The sequence below is a fragment of the Panthera uncia genome, chromosome F1 (assembly GCF_023721935.1).
Source record: "Panthera uncia isolate 11264 chromosome F1, Puncia_PCG_1.0, whole genome shotgun sequence".
NCBI classification, from domain to species: domain Eukaryota; kingdom Metazoa; phylum Chordata; class Mammalia; order Carnivora; family Felidae; genus Panthera; species Panthera uncia.
The window spans coordinates 20,580,586-20,603,549 of record NC_064813.1 but is presented as its reverse complement, the minus strand read 5'-3'; the positions used below and the strand labels follow the sequence as shown (position 1 = coordinate 20,603,549).

The window sequence follows — 22,964 nt, the reverse complement described above, 5'->3', positions numbered from 1 at the left end:
TTTTAGAAATTATTTTCTAAAATAATTATTTTAGAAATTATTTTCTACAGAGGCACCTGGGTGGCTCAGTCAGTTAAGCGTCCGACTTCAGCTCAGGTCATGATCTCATGGTTTGTGGGTTCAAGCCCCATGTCAGGCTCTGTGTTGAAAGCTCAGAGCCTGGAGCCTGCGTCGAATTCTGTGCCCCTCTCAGCCCCTCCCCACTCTGCCCATCCCCCACTCATGCTGTCTCTCAAAAATAAATGGTAAAAAAAATTATTTTAAAGAAATTATTTTCTACACGAATGCTGTTTCTAAAATCTGTATGCCCATACATTCTAGGAGGAATTTTTCACTATGGGTCACAAATGCTACATTATTTTCCAACTTTATCCATGACCCTGTATCTTCCTATCCTGCTCAACTGTCCAAGCCAACAAGCATTTGTTGAGCACACATTATGAAATGTACACAAGGTAGCTCTGTGGATACAGAGATGAGTGCAGCATGTCCCAGCTCTTAAGGAACTCAAAATATAGCAGGAAGACACACAATCAGATAGTCAACATACAACCTTCAGTGTAGAACCATCACAGAGATATGACCAAAATATTGCTGGGGAGGAAGATGCCTGAGAAGATGCAATGAAAGAGGTAACACAAACTGTCAGGATGCTTAAAAGAAGAGTAGGAATTATAAGGAACCAGGTATATGGCGGGTGGGCCAGGGGCTGGGTTTCGGGGGTGGGGGAGGGTCTTAAAATGTTAAAATATAGGCGGGGGTGGGATACGAGAATTTTAAGTCTTATCTCTTTTGCAGAAAAGATGGCCTTATTTCATTTTCGGGACTGAACTATGATCAATACAATAATGACAGGATATTCTAAAATTATAAAGGTTGTATTCAAGCCACTATTTAAGAATCAGGAAATATAATTGTTCTAATCAAGTAATAAATATTAAGAAAATTCAGGCTTCAGAAAGTGTTATGGGCCAAACAAGCCTAAAATTTTAACATAAACTAGAAATCTAAAACTCTTTTACTGTTTCAAACATGCAGCAATAAACATTCATACATATTTTCCAGAACAGGTTAATCTCCCAGTGGTCAAACTGGCCTTCCCTTTTTATCAAATACTTTGTAAATGTCTACTAAAAATATTAAGATCATATCCACAATTTGATTTTACAAGTCAAATATATAAATCCTATTTAAGCAAAAGACCCTTTTCTTATTTTCTTCAAAGAGAGTAAAAAGGCTTGCTGTGCTCAAAACATGTTTGGCTCTCAAATTGAACACACCCTGTATTCGCAGCCCAATACTTGTTGTTGTCATGAGGAATAGAAGACTCAGAGGACATACTGATTTGTTCAAAAATCATTTAAGTTCTTACTATGTGCTTCACTTTACTTATATCTAAAACAGAGATACTAAAATACCAAGCTGGTAAAAGTGATCGTGAAGACTAACTTAACCAGTACATGTGAGTGCTTCAAACAGCCCCTCCCATGTAGTACAAGTTCAATAAAGGTTGCTGTTGCTAATTTTTTTTAATTTTATTTAATTTGTTGGCTGGAATAATACATAATTACAATAGTAGTAGTAATGATACTAATATTGTTATTATTGTGGGTGGGAGTCACCAAGGTTTACAGAGAAAGAAATAAAGTATGAAGAGTCTGAAGTGGGCAGAGGGAAGAACAGCATTTGGATGAGTATAGATAAACTCACAAATGCACCAAGGCAGCCATGGGATTTAGCATATGCAAGAAATAATACAGAAGAAAGCATGACTGAAGCAAAGACTTCTGGGTTTTAAGTGTATTTATTTATTTTGAGTGAGAGAGAGAAGGAGGGAGGGAGGGAGGGAGGGAGGAAGGGAGAGAGAAGGAAAGAGGAGACAGAGAAAGAGAGAGAGAGACAAAGAACGAGCAGGGGAGGAGAAGAATGAGAAGGAGAGAGAAAGAGAATCCCAAGCAGGCTCTACACCATCAGCACAGAGCCCAACACTGGGCTCGAACTCACGAACCAGGAGATCATGACCTGAGGTGAAATCAAGAGTCACTCAAATCAAGAGACGTTCAACCAACTGAACCACCCAGGCGTTCCTGAAGCAAAGGTTCAAACCAAATAATGAGAGACAAGGTACTGTTAAGATCATTGCATAAGGTTTCCAAACTTTGCTAGGTTTGGAAAGCCTCAGATCCTCATCTATAAAATAAGGATTGGGCGCCTGGGTGACTCAGTCAGTTAAGTGTCCGACTCTTGATTTCGGACGGTTGTGATCTCTAGGTTGTGAGATTGAGCCCCGTGTCGTGAAGCCTGCTCGGGATTCTCTCTCTCCCTCTCTCTCTGCCCACCCCCCAAATAAATATTAAAAAAATAAATTTTATTTTTATTATTTTATTTTTGAGACAGAGCGCAAGTGGGAGAGGGACAGAGAGATAATGAGACACAGAATCTAAAGTAGGCTCCAGGCTCTGAGATGTCAGCACGGAGCCCAACATAGGGCTGGAACCCACAAACCTCAAGAATATGACCTGAGCCGAAGTCGGATGCTTAACCGACTGAGCCACCGAGGCGTCCCCAAAAATAAATTTTAAAATAAGAACAATTATGGTAACTTTATCACAGGGATTTTATAAGAATTAAATAATACGTTATGCTGAAAAGTGCTTTTTATAGGGGCTGGCATATAGCAGGTACTCATTAAATGTTAATAATAATAAAAACAATTATAATAATATTTGCAAAAAAACTCTTACCAGGGTATATAACTCACTCTCCTTTGATTGTGGACTTATCTCTCGGTCTTCGTTAAAATAGCGTTGCTGGGAAGGATAACCCAGTTCTGTCAGGACCACGTCCTCTGGTCCTGCACCAGACTTAGTATATAAAGCTAAAGGGTTGAGTTCTCTGAAACCCTAGGATTAAAAAAAGAAGGAAGAGGTTAGAGAAAACAATCAAAAAGTTAGCACTTCATAATTTTCAAGTGTTGTGGAAATGTACTATCTTCAAAAACTTAACAGTTAAAAAATTTTCCATAGTCACAATTTTTCCTAGTCACAAAAATTAACATCAATATTAACAGTGATACAGACATCACTATCAATATTTGCAAAATAAGAGACTGCTGTCTTCTCTAAGATGACCTCCAAGAAAATAGTCTGAGGTGGGGTGCCTGGGTGGCTCAGTCGGTTGGGTGTCCGACTTCGGCTCAGGTCATGATCTCGCGGTCCGTGAGTTCGAGCCCCGCATCGGGCTCTGGGCTGACAGCTCAGAGCCTGGAGCCTGTTTCGGATTCTGTGTCTCCCTCTCTCTCTGACCCTCCCCTGCTCATGCTCTGTCTCTCTCTGTCTCAAAAATAAATAAATGTTAAAAAAAAAAAAAAAAATTTTTTTAATTAAAAAAAAAGAAAATAGTCTGAGGTAAGATCGAATCCTCAAATCAATTATTTAAAACACAAGCACTCACATTCTAAAGAACAATAAGCCAAATGTATTTTTTGCGGTTATTTGAAAATTAAGACAGGGCTCTGCATTAAGAGGGCAGGAATCTTACAAATGTCTCCAAGATTAAAGAGTGTATCAAATAACCTCCTGCATTAAATTCTCTTACACCTTCAAGGGCTGAGATTAAATAAAATCTATTACACAATATATCCCGACTGATCCACCTTAGAAGGGACATTTTCTCGGCATACAATAGCATGGCCCTCTGTTCTCAAGACATGATGGAAGTAGATGTCTTCATTTGAGGATGTATCACAGAGAAAAATGTTAAGGATTCCATCTACATATTCATCCACTACCCCCACTAATGGCTTCAAACCACACAACTTCTGGAACTGCAAAATAGCTCTGGACGTCCAGTGTTCCTGAAATAGAATCAAGACATGAGATTGAGATGATAAATTCAAACATGAATTATAGTAACCATATACAAAAATAAATTCCTAATGAACTAGGGATTTTAGTCGAAAAACAAAACCGTAACAGTACTAGAATAACACACTTCAGGATAATTATGATTGGGAATGAGAAAAGTAAGAAAAAAGGAAAAATTATGAAAAATGTGACTGTAGAAAATCTTTTATCATTTATGTGGTGAAAAACTTCCGTTTTCAGAAATGGTTAAATTACTGGACTAACTCTCCCACAGAAACAACTGAAATTTCTAAAGTATTTTTAAAATATGTCCAAAAGTATCCAAGAACTATCAAGAGTAACATTATTATCAGGACAAAATTAAAGGGAAAGTGGGAACTATTTTACCTTAAAAAGGAAAAGAAATAAACTAGCCTTCACATGGATTTGCAGTTCAATTTTCACATCACCTGGACAGTACACAAATCCTCAAGTTGTTCATCTAAATTAAGGTGATTCCAGACTGGTAGTATTCCTAGGCACCTGGTAGGAACAATGCAGATCTCTCTAGAGGTAGGCAGTCTCAGCCCATATTATTCAAACATTCTTACAAATAATTTTTTCAAAGACAATGAAAAGTATGCAGGCAAAGATAAAAGGCACACAAAGAAACAACAAATCACAAGTAAGAACAAGGAGGAACAACATAAACCTTCAAAAACTTTAGATATTTGATTTCCCAGACAATTATAAACAACCAGACTTACTACACTTCAAGCAAAAACAAAAAAGATTTGAAAGCTTTTGCAAGTATCAGCAATCTATAAAAATTTATCTAGCAAAATTACAGGTCAAAGAGAACTTTTAGAAAGTAACAACACAATAACCAAAACTTAAAACCCAATAGGTTGATTCAGTAGCAGATTTGGTAGAATTAAAGAGTAAATCAGTAAAGTGGAAGATAATTTGGGAAAAAAATATCCAGAATACAACATGGAAAGACAGAAATATGTAAAATACAGAAGAGAGGTTAAAAAATACAGAAGATAAATTGAGAAAGTTTAACATACGTTCAATTGTGGTCCTGGAAAAACAGACGTAAAAACAGAGACAGATGGAATATAAATATGAATAATGGGAAAGACAATAAATAACTGAAGAGATAATGGCTGGGAATTTGCCAGATTTAATAAAAAGTAACAAAGCACGGATAAAATGGAATTCAATGAACCACAAAGTAGGATAAATAAGAATAAATTCACACATAAAGATACTAACACTAAAGCTACAAGCAACCAACAGGAAATGTTACAAAGAGCTACAGACAAAAAGGACACTGCCTTCAAAGGAACATCCATCAGACCGACTACTGACCTCTCCAATAAGGTAAGGGAGACCAGAAGCCACTGTGATGAGATCTTCAATTCACTAAATGTATTACCTGCCAACCTAAAATTCTACACCTAGTGAATGTATCTTCCAAAATTAAGTGCGAAGTTATGCTTCCAGGTAAACATAACTAAGTTTGCCATCAGCAAACCCTCACAAAATGAAATCTTAAAGGATACAGTTTAAATACAAGCAAAACGTTCCCGTAGGGTTTGAGTGGTGAGAACAAAGAGCCAAGAAACTGAGAAATACATGACTAAATCTAAATGCACATTATTTTATGTGGTCAATTTGTTGAGGGGTTAAAAACAATAACAATAATTATACAACAAAAACAGATCAGCAGAGGAGGTTAAAGAAGAAAGTGTTCTAATGTTCTTGCATCTTTACATACAGATGTGTTTATGTCCTAGAGGGATCCCTAAAATAATATAGTGTGTTACTTAATGGAATTATTTAAAAACTTCCAAATGATGCATGCAGGGTGAGAAAAAGAAAGAATAGGTAAGCCAGTGATTTTTCACCAGGGCCACTAGGTTCTCCTAGCACCAGCAGAGTTTAGTAATCAACTAAGGATTTGGGCAGATTGCATGCACTGATTTTGGAACACCCATTCTGTGGCTCCCTCCCTTCAAGCATTTCTTTTTTTTTTTTTTTTTTTTTTTTTGAGGAACAAGAGTCAAGTTTATTTGTTCATTTCTTGCATTTGAAGTATTCCTCGATGACATCCTTGGCCTGAGACTCTTTGCCATAGTCCTTAACCACCACACAACTGCAACCAACCACTTTACGGGGTTTTCCCTCCCTGTCAATTTTACAGAGGCCGACCCATTCCCCTAGTTTCTTGTTGTCATCAACCTTAATTAGGTTGATCTGGTGCTCAGCACAAAGGGCCTCCACCAACTTGACATACATAGGCTCATCGCAGTTGGATGCAAGCACACAAAGGTGGGCTTGGCGCTTGTCTAAGGCTTTGGCAGCTTCGCGAATTCCACGTGCCAGGCCATCGTGGATGAGGGCGGTCTTCAGCACCTCTTGTAAAGCAGTATTAACGTCCATTACACCTCCAGCAGCAATGCCTTCCTCGGCCATGGCGGTGGGTTATGGATGGAGCCGAATCTTGACCGCACCCGAGCCTCCGCCTCCGCGAGACTCGGCGGCGGCAGAGAAAGAGCTCAAGCATTTCTCCCTTAACTCTCAGCTTCAGCCAGTCCCAAATGATGTCTTCTAACTCTTCAAGCCAGCAAGGCTATGGACGGGGGAGTGACCCCAGGATAGAAGCTGAAAATTTCCTGATCTTACCTACTGCAGCTTGACCTCCAAGGATAGATTTCTGCTTCTCTGCCTGCTTTGGATTTTGTCTATGGGAATAGTCATCCCACCATGCTACTCTGTTGCTACTCTGCCATTACCAAATGCATTTACTATTTTTGAAACCAGGAAAAAGATGCAGAAATACAGTGAGAGTCATTCACTTAGTTATAAACATTTATTAAGCACCTACCATAAAACAACCATTCATCTAAGCATCAGAGGTACAGTGGTAAAGAGACAATGCCCCTCATCTCAGGAGCTTACCCTGTGTATGTGAACAAATAATTAAGATCATACCCGACAGTATTATAAAGATAAAGTGACAATGAACGAAGTGGAAATGTGTACTTTCAATTGGCACCATGGTCAAGGAAGTCCTTCTTGGGGAAATAACATCTGAGCTTAAATCTGAATGACAAAAAGGAACCACCCATGATAGTTCTTTGAACAAGCTATTCCAATGATCAGAATCGGCAAAAGCCCTAAGGTCAGAAGAATTTCAAGAAGGAAGTAAGAAAACAAAAAGAGAAACAAAAATGGAAGCCATCTGAATAATATGAGAATAATGACCACTACCCACAAGTGGGTCACAAATTTAGCCCTGAGTTTCCTGATGGTAGTAGTAAAGAGAAGCCTGGTCAAGGCTAACATGCACCCTAGAAAACAATCCTGAATACTGACTTGCACAAAAGTCATAACTGCATACATTATTCACAATAACATCAAAACAGATTGAATGTCTAACAATAAAGGGATAGTTAACCTATGATAGACACTTACCTAACAGATTACTGTGAATCTATGAAAATTGAGAACTATGGCAACACATAAATTTATGCTATAATAATGCTGAGTGAAGAATATGATTACTATTTTATGTAACCCTGGAAACCCTACAAAAACCCTGACCCCCCAATATCCAATAAACTAAATTGAAAGGAACACACATCAAATTTCTAAACTGAATGTGTCTGAATGGTAGAATAACAGGTCATGTTTTCTTCTTTTTCTTTCCTTTTACTGCGCTTTCCAGATAAAAAAAAATTTTTTAAGGAATAATGCATGTACATGTAAGCAAATGATAAGGTAAACAAATGTGGTGTAATAAGTGTGTATGCCACATATATTTAAGAGTTCCGAGGGAAAAACACAAAGTCAGGTGCACGATAATCTTAATTACATAAACAAATGTATCTCTGTGGATGAAGACGCCTCCTGCTTCATCCCACTCATCTCGCGCAACTACATTACTAGAGAATTCTTCAAAAAAAACCCCACATAACTGAGTACGGCAGTTCCTGAGGTACGCCCTTCAGTTGCTCCCCCACATCTACAGGACAACGCGTACACTCCTGAACATGGATACGGATCCCCATCACAGGGCCCTATTTCTCTGGCATAGCTTGCCGTCCATCAACTCCAGCTCACGTGCTGCCACAGAGGCAGAGCCACTTAACATTTCTCAAATTCGAGATGTTTTATGTTACTTTTCCCTTTGTCTGGAATGTTCTTCGTTTTGTGTCCAGTTATAGTCCTACTCTTCCTTCAAAGTTCCACTCTACCACAGGGTCATCCCTGACCAGCTTCAACAGAGATGTAAGCACAGCCCTCTCTTTGCACATCTGGCACATGCTTTTTTTTTTTTTTTTTTTTTTTTTTAACGTTTATTTATTATCGAGAGACTAAGACAGAGCATGAGCATGGGAGGGGCAGACAGAGGAGGAGACAGAATCTGAAGCAGGCTCCAGGATCCGAGCTGAGCCCAACGTGAGGCTCAAACTCACAAACTGCTAGATCATGACCTAAGCTGAAGGTGGACACTTAACCGACTGAGCCACCCAGGCAACCCTGGCACATACTATTAAATATCCCTACAGCGAATGTGACACAGCACAGGACTGACTTCTGGCTCCATGTCCATCTTCCAGACTATCTACAACGATTTCTTTTAGGGCCCATTCCAGGTTTTGTTTTTGTATCCTGAGATCCTCAGACTGTTCTCAGCACCAAATGTTTGCTGATTAAATGGGAACAAGCATACCTGTACTGGTCTCACCCAAGCCAAGGAACAAGGAATGGCCTGAGCCGGGAGCTTTGTGTAGCAGCACCTGCAAGAGATGATCACAAACCCCAATATTCCATCATGTTTTAAAACTGCATTTTATGGAATCTCTAATCCACTCTTGATTTTAGCTGTTTACAGCATTTCAGACTATTTTACTCATGCATCTTTAAATTAATGCCTTACACTTTAAAGCATTCTAAGTAATAAAAATTTTAAACATCATAGTCCTTGAAACCCATGCAATTAAAATATAGGTAGGAACAGACCAACCTTCATGCTATATAAATGCAATTCTTAGCATCACCCCAAGAATCATTTTCTTAATAAGAGATTGTTTTTTAGAGTCTCATGGTCCATTCAGATTCAGTCATGTGAAAGAAGACCTAAGAGATTATAATCCCAACGTGAAACTAAGGGACCATATGCCAAGTTCATTTGCACTAAAAAAAAAAAAAAAAAAAAAAAAAAAAAAAAAAAAGAGGGATGGAAGAAAGGAAGGCAAGAGAAAAGAGCAATCTTAACCCCATGCAGCTTTAGCATTAGGAGCATTATGATTCAAAACTTAGTAATAATTTAACCAGATTTGTTAACTCACTTGAGAAACCTTAGGGAGGACTTCTGAACAGTTCCAATATTTCCAAAGTCTGGGTAGAATACTTCAACTTCCTGTTTCCCGAGGACTTGATGGATAATGACGCGATACCACCACTTATCCTCAGAAATCCTGACACAACAGAGATGTCCCGGCTGGATAAAATACTCCGGCATGGCATATCGATCAGAAACCAGCTGATTGGAATAGCAGCGCCTGTAGAATTCCATAAAACAGGGAATTTCAAAGAGGGAGAAAATATCATTTGATGCATCAAGACCAGGAAAGTCTTGGCAAAAAGCAAGGGAAAAAAATCCTCCTTTTTCTGATTGGTTAATGCTTATTAATACCAACTAATTTTATTTTCCTCTTTCTTTTCCAAATCCCTTCTCTTCATCAATAAACTTCTTCACATGGAAAGTTATACACTCATTTTATCTCATATTCTCTGAACAAAATGCAATCCAACTTTATTCCTCAGCACTTCCTAAAATAGACATTTTAAAGACACCAATGGCCCCTTAATTCCCAAATCCAATAGCCTGTCTCGCCAGCTTTCAATATACTTCTTTCTCTGCAGCATGACCCTGATCCTATCCTCTTTCAAACTCTATCCTACTTAGTTTCCAAGACACTATTTTCTCCTACTTCTTCTCTGTCAATAATTATTCTTATATTGGCTCTCTAATTGCCTTGAAAGTTCAGGTTCTCTGGGATCTTACATTTAGGAAGTATAAAATAATAAGAGCTCAGGCTTTGAACCCAGTCACATGAGCTCAAATCGTGACTCCATCATGTACTAGCTGTGTGACTTTATCTTTCTGTGCTTCAGTTTACTTGTTGAGCATGGAGAGGACAATAAAACCTTAGCAAAAATAGATGAATGCTAAGCACAGAGTCCAAATACAGTTAAGTACCCATTAACTATTACTATTCTTTCTGTACACCATCTCATCCATTTTCATATCTTTATACCACTACAAATAAACGATGATTCTCCATCTTGACCTTTAAACTCTGAATCACTTCGGAACTTTAAAACTTTATTTCCAGCTATACAGAGAAGATCCTAGTTGTTCCCCAATTTTCATTCTCCTAATAGAATCCCAAATTTTAACTGAGTATATAGCCATTCAGACTTCCCAGACTCCTTAGCATCTAGATGTGAATACTAAGTCCTGAGCAATGAGATGTGAGAAAAAGTGTGCATGATTAGGATGGTAAATTTTATGTGTACTTTACCACAATTAAAAAAAGTAGAAGTATAGAAATTCTAGCTCATGTCTTTCAAAGAAAAGGGCACATCTCCAACCACCCAGCTTCTTCTCATTCTCCTTCCCACTGGCTGAAATGAGGATCTCATGGATGTGATGGCGAGCTACATGCTGGACCATGTAGATGGGGCAACACACTGTCTGGGACAGCAAGACAGAAAACACTTGTGTCCCTAACACCAGGGAGCTACCTTATCCACCTTTACTGCTTACATATGGACTACTATGGGAAGAAGAAATAAATTTTTATCTTTTTTAAGCTACTATGTCTTAGGCTAAGTTATGTCTCTGTAACAGTGGCTAAACCTAATCCTAACTATTACTGTCCACTCAACATTGTCAATTCACTACTCCATGGTCACCTTAGACGCACCAGGTATAAACTTCTAGCCCCGGCTAAAACCTACTCAATCTCTAAAGTCAACACGGGTTTCATATTCTCCTTTTCTCCCTCATCCTTCTCAACCCCATTCTTGTCACCAAGACCTGACAACTACTTCCCCAAATTTTTTCCAATTTCTTTCAACTCTCACTCTCTTACCAAGACTAGCATATTAATGGATGCTCTCCTGTTCACTCACCCCATCTTCCACACTGCAACGAGAGTTATCTTGCTAAAATACAAACCTGTTGATGCCCCTACCTTCTTAAACCTTCAGAGGCTCCACACTGTCTACAGAATAAGTCAGCATTCCCGCCCATGGTGTTCATACTCCAGCTCTTCCTCAGTATTCCAGTTTCACATTCAGTCACTGTCACCCAACCTCATGCAGCGGTGCTTCACTTCCCTATTTCTTGCTCCCAGAACACCACGCTACTCTGTTGTCAACAGTGGCCTTGGTGCCAGCGATTGGATCCACACATACCCACTCACACCTTTTTGACTGGCAAATTCTTACTTGTTTTTTAAGCCTAGCTCAAATATCTCCTTTTGTGAAGCTTTTTTCCACCTTCAACAGGCAGAATTACTGCCTCATGCAGTACCCCACTTATCCGCTCTCTGTATCCCCAGATAATCGTGGTGTTCACAAAGGCAAAGACCATGTCTGTCTTCTCCTCATACTGCTCATGCCCAAATCCCAAGCACACAGCAGATGTGGGATTAGTAACAATAGCAGCCAACAGGTGAGCTAGACTCCATTCTAAGTGCTTGAATCTTCCCAACTCTGTGAGGCAGGTATGAGTACTATCCCTACTTTGGAGATAAGGAGACTAGGCCCAGAGTTAAAAGTAACTTCAAGGCCATAGAGCCAGTACGTGTGCTTTAAAACATGTGCTAAATCTTACAGGCATACTGGAATGGAATATATAATATTTTTACTAAGTGTTTATTATGTGACTTACATTATACCAGGTGTTCTTGGGTGAGAGGAGTTTATAATGCAGTAAAATTAGATTAAAAGATGGAATGCTCTTGGATAAATAAATACATTATTCTTATATACGACATCAATGTAAACATCAGACACTGTTGTTCATGAATAAATCTAAAGTGACTGCAAATGTACACATTTTACAGGGTGTTTTACTAAGAAAGGACATGATATTTCGGCAGATAAAAGAGATTAACTAGAGTAGTCGTTCTCCAAGTGTAGTTCACAAACCCCCAGGACTGTGATGCCCTTTTAACAAGTCCATAAGGTCAAGACTAATTTAATATTTTAGTGTTACTATGAAAATAGTTATTTGCCCTTTTCACTGCATTAACATTTGTAATGAAGGTGTAAAAGCAAGGTGCCTTAGCCAAATCAAGGCAGTGTCACCAAACTTTACTAGCAGTCACTTGTCACCGCCATGCACTCATATTAAAGACAAAGAAGAAGAAAAAAAAGAGGCCAATGCCACGTAAGAATGTCCTTCATAAACCAATAAAAATTAAGTATATTAAATCTCAACCACTGAGTGACCATCTTTTCAATATTCTATGTGACAAAAAAGTAAGTAATAGACACATAAAACACTTCTCAAGTTGTCTTAAGAAAAGCAATTATGCATCTGAGAACTGAACTAGCTGTTTTGTGGAACATTTTTACTTGGAAGAGGAACTAGACATTTTTTTCATGGAACATCATTTTTGCTTGAAATGACTACTATCAAACTATGTTTATTCAGACTTGAGTATCTGATGCACATTTTCTCAAAAATGAAGTGAGCCCGTCACTTCAAGAAAAACACTGACAGTATTTGCCATCAATGTTAAAATTCAAGACTTCCGAGCGAAAATTTAGATTCTGGAAATGTTGCATCCACTACGAGTTTGACAGCTTCCTAATACGTAATACTTTGAGATCAGTGGTGATATTAAAGAATGTGATTTTTTATACTATGTGATGAAATGTGTCAACATTTGGAAGACCTACATAACTCAGTGAACCAGTATTTTCCAATGCATGATGTTTTGAAATTATACATGAAGGTAAAAGATGCTTTCAGGGCTGGTTACACTGAGTGCCTTATGCTTGCTTTAATGTTCTGCTATTGCTGTCTTGAAATACTTAATAATTTTACAACTTGGAGACTTGCATTTTAATTTTGCACTGGAACCTGAAACAGCATAACCAAACCTGAATCTGTTCAAAGTACAAAGGAAGACCAATGAATTTTAACAGCAGCGTATGAAAAGTTCAAATTCCACATTGCAACCAATCTTTAAGAAACTACCACTTGTCAAATTTTGGAATGTTCACAAATTTCCTTAAATATCAAAGATTATTCACAAATTTCTGAAAAGGCTATAACGCCTTTTCCCATGAGGACAAAGGGGAACCGTCTTGCAGTGTAGGTGGGAATGCAAACTGGTGCAGCCACTTTGGAAAACAGTATGGAGGTTCCTCAGAAAGTTAAAAATAGAACTACCTTATGATCCAGAACTTGCACTACTAGGTATTTACCCAAAGGATACAAAAATACAGATTCAAGGAAGTATATGCACTCTGACGTTTATAGCAGCATTATTAACAATAGCCAAACTATGGAGAGAGCCCAAATGTCCACTGACTGATGAGTGGATAAAGAAGATGTGGTATATATATGCATAGAATATATATATGCAATGGAATATCGTTCATCCATCAAAAAGAATGAAATCTTGCCATTTTCAATAATGTGGGTGGAGCAAAAATGTATTACACTAAACAAAATAAGACAGTCACAGAAAGACAAACACCATATGATTTCACTCATATATGGAATTTAAGAAACAGATGATCACATGGGAAGGAAGAAAAACAGAGAGAAACCACAAGACTCTTCAATACAGAGAACAAACTGAGGGTTAATGGAGGGAAATGGGTGGGGGATGGGCTAGATGGGGGATGGGTATTAAGGAGGGCACTTGTGATGAGCACTGGGTGTTGTACGTAAGTGATGAATCAGTGAATTCTACTCCTGAAACCAATATTACACTGTATGTTTAACTAACTAAAATTAAAATAAAAATTTGAAAAGAGGGGTGCCTGGGTGGCTCAGTCGGTTGAGCATCCAACTTTTCATTTTGGCTCGGGTCATGATCCCAGGGTTGTGAGATTAAATCCCACATCAGGCTCCATGCTGAGCTCAAGATTCTCTCTCAAGATTCTCAAGATTCTCTCTCTCCCCCTCTGCCCTTCACCCCCACTCACATGCTCTCTAAAATAAAAATAGGTTTTTTCGGCAAAAGAAAGAAAATACTCCTCTTCACAACTATGCATCTGTGTGACCAGATGTTTTCATACACTACAATCAAAACAAGGAAGCTCAAGACATTAAAGATGAAAGCAGACATTAAAATCAAACTTTCCCCTATTAAGACAGATAATAAAGAGATCAGCAAAAATGTAAAATAATGTCACTATTCTAATTTCCACAAAGTAGTTACTGTTCATAGAAATATGTCATTTATATCCACACAAATGGACTGTTTTTTTAAACAAAATTTTTTTTACATGCTGCAGTTTTAATTTCTAAGATAAATATCAGTAAACAAAAGCTCTCAAGTCCTTAACTGCTAAAAGCTCTAAAACCAAAATGCTGACAAGCACTGATTTAGAATGAGATAACATGAAAAATACATTGAAAACAACAGATTCCTACCGCATTTCAATCATCATGTCTTCAAGTAACTCTGATGAATCCCTGCTATAGATTCGGATGTAGAATTGACTAGGAGAGATGATATACTCCACAAAGACCCCCACAAGGGTACTGGTATCTAATGGTGGCAGTCTGCATAATTTCTTATCCCGTACAGCATCTGGTGGGATATCATGGTTTGCAATTGCCAGGCTGAGCTGTGACTTGTTAACTTCCACTTGCTACAAGTTAAAAAAAAGAAATAAAAGAAATCTTTGGGTGAAATTTCAAACTCTATGATGACATTTCCCTAAGTATATTTCATGAGTCATCTTTATCAGAATCACCTGGAAAATTATAAAAACAAAGCTTCTTAGGCTTATTCCAGACTTACTAATTCAGAATACCTAGAAGTGGGACCCATAATTATGTATTAAAAAAATTCCCTAGAGGGGCGCCTGGGTGGCTCAGTCGGTTAAGCGGCCGACTTCAGCTCAGGTCATGATCTCGTGGTCCGTGAGTTCGAGCCCCGCGTCGGGCTCTGTGCTGACAGCTCAGAGCCTGGAGCCTGTTTCACATTCTGTGTCTCCCTCTCTCTGACCCTCCCCCGTTCATGCTCTGTCTCTCTCTGTCTCAAAAATAAATAAACGTTAAAAAAAAAAAATTTAAAAAAAAAATTCCCTAGAGGGTACTGGGTGGCTCAGTCAGTTGAGTGTCTGACCCCAGATTTCGGCCCAGGTCATATCTCATGGTTCATGACATTGAGTCTCATGTTGAGCGTGGAGCCTGCCTGAGATTTCTCTCTCTCTCCCTCTGTCCCTCTCCCCAGCTAGTGTTATCTCGAAACTTAAAAAAACAAAATTCCCTATCATCAAAACAGTATGGTATTGGCACAAAAACAGACACTCAGATCATTAGAACAGAACAGGGAACCCAGAAATGGATCCACAAACATATGGCCAACTAATCTTTGACAAAGGAGAAAGAATATCCAATGGAATAAAGACAGTCTCTTCAGCAAGTGGTGCTGGGAAAACTGGACAGCGATATGCAGAAGAATGAACCTGGACAACTTTCTTACACCATGCACGAAAATAAACTCAAAATGGATGAAAGACCAAAATGTAAGACAGGAAGCCATCAAAATCCTTGAGGAGAAAGCAGGCAAAAACCTCTTTGATCTTGGCCACAGCAACTTCTTACTCAACACGTCTCCAGAGGCAAGGGAAACAAAAGCAAAAATGAACTACTGGGACCTCATCAAAATAAAAAGCTTCTGCACAGCGAAGGAAACAATCAGCAAAACTAAAAGGCAACCTACAGAACAGGAGAAGATACTTGCAAACAACACATCAGATAAAGGGTTAGTATCCAAAATCTATAAAGAACTTATCAAACTCAACACCCAAGAAAACAAATAATCAAGTGAAGAAATGGGCAGAAGACACGAATAGACACTTCCCCAAAGAAGACATCCAGATGGCCAACTGACACATGAAAAAATGCTCCACATCACTCATCATAAGGGAAATACAAATCAAAACCACAATGAGACCTCACACCAGTCAGAATGGCTAACATTAACAACTCAGGCAACAACAGATGTTGGAGAGGATGTGGAGAAAGGATCTCTTCTGCACTGCTGGTGCGAATACAAACTGGTGCAGCCATTCTGGAAAACAGTATGGAGGTTCTTCAAAAAATTAAAACTAGAACTATCCTATGACCCAGCAATTGCCCTACTAGGTATTTATCCAAGGGATACAGGTATGCTGTTTCAAAGGGACACACGCACCCCAATGTTTGTAGCAGCACTATCAACAATAGCCAAAGCATGGAAAGAGCCCAAATGTCCACCGATGAATGAATGGATAAAGAAGATGTGGTATACAAACACACACACACACACACACACACACACACACACACACACACACACACGGAGTACTACTCGGCAACCAAAAAGAATTAAATCTTGCCTTTTACAATATGTGGATGGAACTAGAGGTTATTATGCTAAGTGAAATTAGTCAGAGAAAGACAAATACCATATGACTTTACTCATAGGAGGACTTTAAGACACAGAACAGATGAACACAAGGGAAGGGAAGCAAAAATAATATAAAAACATGGAGGAGACAAAACATAAGAGACTCTTAAATAAAGAGAACAGAGGGTTACTGGAGGGATTATGGGAGAGGGGATGGGCAAAATGGGTAAGGGGCATTAAAGAATCTACCCCTGAAATCACTGTTGCACTATATGCTAACTAACTTGGATGTAAATTTAAAAAATTAAATTAAAAAAAAATTCCCTAGGTGATCCTTACCTACATTAATATATGAAAACTGCCTTATGAAATTAAGAGTCAAAAGTATGTTATACAACTGCCCCATTCAAAATTGAAAATATGGTACTTTAAATATTCAGGCTAAACGAAGACAGTCTTCCTACCCAACCCTACCAACAAAGGTAACTTTAAAGAATAAATTTCACACTAATCTTCCAATCAACAAGTTTCTCAGGGCACCTGGGTGGCTCAGGAGGTTGAGTGTCCAAGTCTTCATTTCGGCTCAGGTCATGATCTCACAGCTGTGGGATGGAGGCCCACATTGGGCTCAGACCTGAGCGTGGAAGCTGCTTGGGATTCTCCCTCCCCTGCTCTCTCTGATCCTCCCCCATTCACATGCTCACCTGCACTTTCTCTCAAAAACTTAAAAAAAAAAATTATTTTTATATTTTTTAGTTTTATTTTTTAAAATTTACATCCAAATTAGTTAGCATATAGTGCAACAATGATTTCAGGAGTAGATTCCTTAGTGCTCCTTACCAATTAGCCCATCCCCCCCTCCCACAACCCCTCACATAACCCTCAGTTTGTTCTCCATATTTATGAGTCTCTTCTGTTTTGTCCCCCTCCCTGTTTTTATATTGTTCCCTTCCCTTATGTTCATCTGTTTTGTCTCTTAAAGTCCTCATATGAGTGAAGTCATAAGATTTTTGTCTTTCTCTAATTTCACTTGGCATAACATCCTCCAGTTCCATCCACGTAGTTGCAAATGGCAAGATCTCATTGTTTTTGATTGCCGAGTAATACTCCATTGTATATGTATATATATACACCATGTCTTCTTTATCCACTCATCCATCGATGGACACTTGGGCTCTTTCCATGCTTTGGCTATTGTTGATAGTGCTGCTGTAAACATTGGGGTGCATGTGTCCCTTCGAAACAGCATATCTGTATCCCTTGGATAAATACCTAGTAGGGCAATTACTGGGTCATAGGGTAGTTCTATTTTTAGTTTTTTGAGGACCCTTCATACTGCTTTCCAAGGTGGCTGCACCAGCTTGCATTCCCCCCCCCCCAAAATTGTTTTAAATAGGGTTTCTCAAACATTTTCATTCTAAAATCTATTATTTTCCTTTAGACTTTTCTCTCACCCTCTAGAAAATATGTAGCAGTCTCTTGAAACAAAATGTTTTCCTTCCATGAAAGAAGCCAGTTACAGACGATAGAAGAAAAGAAGTGTAAGCAATTAATTCCTTAATAACAGCAAAATAAATAACAGAAGATGAGAACACAAAAAAGGAAAATTGTGTGTGGAAACGTAATGAAAAAGAAAAAATAAATACACCCTATAATTGAGTACATGAGCAGGGGCAATTTGCAGCAATTATTGAGACATATAGCTAAAACAAAGCTCCTCAAAATCTTCCCTCTGAAGCCCTTAAGGGTTTTCCAGCCCACATTTTCAAAAACATGGACAGACCATTGGCTTTATCATCCTGAGAAAACTGGCAAATCTTCAAACCCATCTGAAAACTTTAAAATGAGAGTTGAAAGTTAGTTATACAAAAGATTGAAAACAAGAATAAATGCTGTATAAGGTGATTTCAGACCAAAACTCTGCTCTCTTCTAAAAAATCATGCATCTAGAAACAAGATTTTCCTGAATAGAATTTTGATGTAAGGAAATACTCATTTAGGGGCGCCTGTGTGGCTCAGTCACTTAAGTGTCTAACTTCAGCTCAGGTCATGATCTCATGGTTCAAGCCCCACATTAGGCTCTTTGCTGTCAGCACAAAGCCCACTTCAGATCCTCGGTCCTCTCTTTCTGCCCCTCCTCCACTTTCTCTCTTTCTCAAAAATAAATAAAACATTAAAAAAAGAAATATTCATTTAGTTACTTTCCATAATGCTGATCTCCAGTGTACAAAGTCTTTACACCTACTCACCAGCTGTAAAGGCTTTACCACCAGATTAGGCTTTTTGCAAATCTTCTTTTCTGGCTCTTTAGGGTTTTTAGGAAGACAATCCCAGGCAGTCTCCTTGATAGCAGCAGTAGACAGTGAATTTCTAGGGGGACTGGAGACACAAGCTTTGACTTCTATTTTCTTATCTGTTTGAACTAAACATGAATTTTTGACTGATGAAATGGGTTCATCTGAAAAAATCAACAGAGTAGTCTGTGGATAGCCATTATAGTAATTTGTCTAACTGTTACAAAGCACATTCTATGGCCCAGGCACTGGGCAAATAATGACAAATGAGAGATACGAACCTAACTTTATAGACCTTTCAGTATGGAGAAACGAAAGGAAGTTCTAGATGGGAACAAATCTTAAATTACTTACATTGGCAGGGAAAGGGCAAGTTTCTTGAACTTTAGTTAAAGGTTTTCTTTTTCAATATCCTGATTTCAATTTACTTCCTGCTCAACTTTCGCAGTGAATATGCATAGTTACTTAATGTATTAATGTGACTACTGAATATCCCATAATATAATGCCTTAATTTTTAGGGGATTACCAAATCAATCACATATTGTGTTCAAATTTACATGTGTATGATGATTTTAAGAGACTGACACCTTAAAACAGACCCAGATAGACCTAAAACCATAGTGGCTCCTACAGAAAAACTAGTAAGTGCACAAAGATGGAGGTACAAGAATGTTTATCACTGTATCTTTTATAATGACAAAAAATAAATACACTCTATATGTCTGCCAACAGGAGACTAAATCAATTATAATACAGTCACATAAAAGAATTATATGTAGTTAAAAAGGATGAAATAAACTTACATATGCTGATATGAAAAAACATCCATAACATACGAAGTATAAAAAGAACTTATATATATACAGAACACTATCTTATGCAAGAAAATTCTACATGTAATAAATAACTATGGTATTATACAAGAGGTCCAGAAAAAGACCTATTAAAACAATTACTAGTTACCAATCTACCTTACTGGAATTTTTAAACAAATATTGCTTTTATAATTTTTTAAAAAATCTATGTATGCTTACATATTCATTGAAAAAAATCTCAAAGACCAATAAAAATTCTAACAGATTTTTTCAGGGAAGTAAAATGATGGGAAATATTCACTTTCAACTTATTAAAATAACATGAGTTATTTACACATTATTTATAACTCGTTATTTTAATCAGAAAAATCAACAAAGTGGGTATGTATGTATCAAAGATACATTGATATTCTGGAAAAAAGTTGCTATCCATCAAAACCACTTTTAGAAGCTTATAAAAATACAAGGACAGTTGACCCTGAACACTGCAGCATTTAGGGGCATCAACCCCCAATGCAGTAAAAAATCTGCATATAACTTTTGATTCCCCCAAAATTTAACTACTAGAGCCTACTGCTGACCAGAAGCCTTACTGATAATATAAATAGTTGATTAACATATATTTTATGTATTATATACTGTATTCTTTTTTCCCTCCATTAGTTTATTTTTTTAATATGAAATTTATTTTCAAATTGGTTTCCATACAACACCCAGTGCTCATCCCAACAGGTGCCCTCCTCAATGCCCATTCTTAGAATAAAGTAAGCCAGAGAAAAGAAAATGTTAAGAAAATCATAAGGAAGAGAAATTACATTTACAATATTATACTGATTTTACCATAAAAAATCCACATCCACATATAAGTGGACCTATGCAACTCAAACCCATGTTATTTAAGAGTCAACTGTACCTTACACTACTATAATTTGGCAACATGTTACCACTGAAGGAACAAAATAAAGAATACATGGAACCTCCCTGTATTAGTTTTTAATGGTATATAAGCCTACAATACTCTCAATAAAAATTTCAAAAGAAAAACCCAAAAAACAAAAATCAAGTGCCTTAAATGCAGTGTGGTTTCCTGGAGTGGATCCAGAAACAGAAAAAGAACAATTGTGAGAAAGCTGGTAAAACCTAAATAAAATCTACAGTTTAGCTAATAACAGTATATCAGAATTAATTTCTTAGTTTTGATAAATGTATCATAGTAATGTAAGATGTTAATATTAGATGGATGAAAGGCACAAGAGAATCTATAATATCTTTGCAACTTTTCTGTAAACCTAAGATAATTTTTAGTTTTAGGTTTGAAAAAGTTTGTTTAAAAAACAAATACATGTGCTAGGTTCCAATGCACACCCATTTACCAAAAATGTCCTTGTATGTCTAAAAAGCTTTCTGATACACAGCCAGAGTTAACAACCGCTGATCTAGCACTTCCCCATCAGATCACTGTTTCAGAAAACTGGTTTCCTCAAAGTTATACAAAAATCTGGATAATGAAGAAAGTATATTTTAAAAAGTCAGATAGATGGTCTTTATTAATAATACCGATTAGCCTTATTACAATAAGTATCACCAGAAAGGTCATCATATACAAAATGTTTTCAAGGCTAATGTGTAATCTGTCTGGTTCATATGCTTACAATAAAGAATATTACATAATCATGCTTTATTTCCTTGTCCTTACAAAGACAATTAAAAATCAGGTTAGCATCTCCCAGCATACTCCAGGCCCATACCCACTTCAGCTACAGACAACTCACCGGGGCACCCACTATGCAGAGCACTCTGGGAACTCCCAACCCACACTCATTTCAGCTCTAACTGTCCCTCCAGAATACCCCCTGTATGAAGAGCACCAGGATCCCCTAGTGTGTACCTGCTTCAGCTCCAGCCATACCACCAGGGTAGTCCCAGCACAAAGTGCCATGGGACACCCAGCCTGTACCTGCTAAAGATTAAGCCAGCCAGCCAAAGCTGCCACACACACACAGTGTACATAGAGGATGTTCTGCATAAGGCAATTCCTTCAAGTCTAGGAGTAGTTGTTCCATCTAATTCATAGGAAAACACAGAGCGTCAAATAAAATGAAACAGAATAACATACTTCAAATCAAAGAACAAGACAAAACCTCAAAAAAGAACTCAACAAAATGGAGATAAGCAAACTATCTTATAAATTCAAGATAATGATCATAAAGATGTTCACCTGACTTCAGAGAAGAGTGCATAAACTCAGTGAAACTTCAACAAACAGATAATATAAAAAAGAGCCAATCAGAGCTGAAGAATACAGTAAATGAAATGCAAATTACTCTAGAGGGAATGAACAGCATATCAGAGGATGCAGAAGAATGGATCAGTGATATGGAAAACAGTAATAGAAAGCACCCACACTAAACAGAAAAATGTTTTTTCAAATGAGGATAAGTTTAAGAGAACTCAGATAAGTTTAAGAGATCTCTTGGACAATATCCAGCATTCTAACATTCATATTATAGGGGTCCCAAAGAGAGAGAGACAGAGACAGAGAGAGAGAGAGAGAGAGAGAGAGAGAGACAGCACACACACAGGCGCACAGAAAAATAACTTGAAAAAATAATAGCTGAAAACTTCCTTGACCTGGAGAAGAAAACAGACATCCAAGTCCAGGAATCACAGAGAACCCCAAACAAGGACGCAAAGAAGTCCACATTAGTTAAAATGTCAAAAATTAAAGATAAAGAGAAAATCTAAAAAGTAGCAAAAGAAAAGCAACAAGTCATGTACAAGGGAAGCCCCGTAGGAGTATCAGCTCTGATGGGAATTGCATGGTATATTCAAACTGATGAAAGGAAAATAAAACAGTAACAAAAAATATTCTGCCCACCAAGGTTATCATTCAGAATTTAATAAGAACTAGTTTCCCAGCAAACAAAAGTTCATCATCACCAAAACAGACTTACAAGCAATGTTAAAGAGACTTCTTTAAGTGGAAAGGAAAAGACCATAATTAGAAGAAAATTATAAAAAGAAAAAAGTTCACAAGTAAAAGCAAACAGAGAGTAGTAAATCAATCTCTTATAAAACTAGTATGAAGGTTAAAAGACAGAAGTAGTAAAATCGATGTTATCTAAAAAATTAGTTAAGGGCCTCATGAAATAAAAAGATACAAAATATGATATACACAAAACAAAAATGTCTATTTTTAGAATGTGTTCAAACTTACCATCAACTAAAAATATAAAATAGACTGCTACATACACAGGATGTTATATATGAGCCTCATGGTAATCACTAAACAAAAACCTCTACTGGATACACAAAAAATAAGGAGAAAGGAATC

The 22,964-nt window shown here is 37.6% G+C and overlaps 2 protein-coding genes across 3 annotated transcripts in view; both read right to left on the bottom strand.

Moving 5' to 3' along the window:
- TDRD5 (tudor domain containing 5) overlaps positions 1-22,964 on the bottom strand; it is a 95,746-nt gene that overhangs the window by 24,383 nt on the left and 48,399 nt on the right. For both annotated transcript variants that reach the window (XM_049634053.1, XM_049634054.1), the window contains exons 8-13: positions 18,769-18,977; positions 14,551-14,771; positions 9,209-9,421; positions 8,590-8,656; positions 3,656-3,856; positions 2,745-2,903 (exon numbers count right to left, since the gene is read on the bottom strand). In XM_049634053.1, coding sequence (XP_049490010.1) covers positions 2,745-2,903; positions 3,656-3,856; positions 8,590-8,656; positions 9,209-9,421; positions 14,551-14,771; positions 18,769-18,977 — 1,070 coding nt within the window. The remainder of the gene's footprint in view (positions 1-2,744; positions 2,904-3,655; positions 3,857-8,589; positions 8,657-9,208; positions 9,422-14,550; positions 14,772-18,768; positions 18,978-22,964) is intronic.
- LOC125925208 (40S ribosomal protein S12) lies at positions 5,873-6,412 on the bottom strand. The gene has a single exon (XM_049634058.1). It carries the CDS (start codon positions 6,324-6,326, stop codon positions 5,928-5,930), a length of 399 nt encoding a protein of 132 aa, XP_049490015.1. The 5' UTR covers positions 6,327-6,412; the 3' UTR covers positions 5,873-5,927.

Excerpts from the sequence above, each read along its gene's own strand:
- LOC125925208 (XM_049634058.1), bottom strand. The coding sequence starts at position 6,326 with ATGGCCGAGGAAGGCATTGCTGCTGGAGGTGTAATGGACGTTAATACT.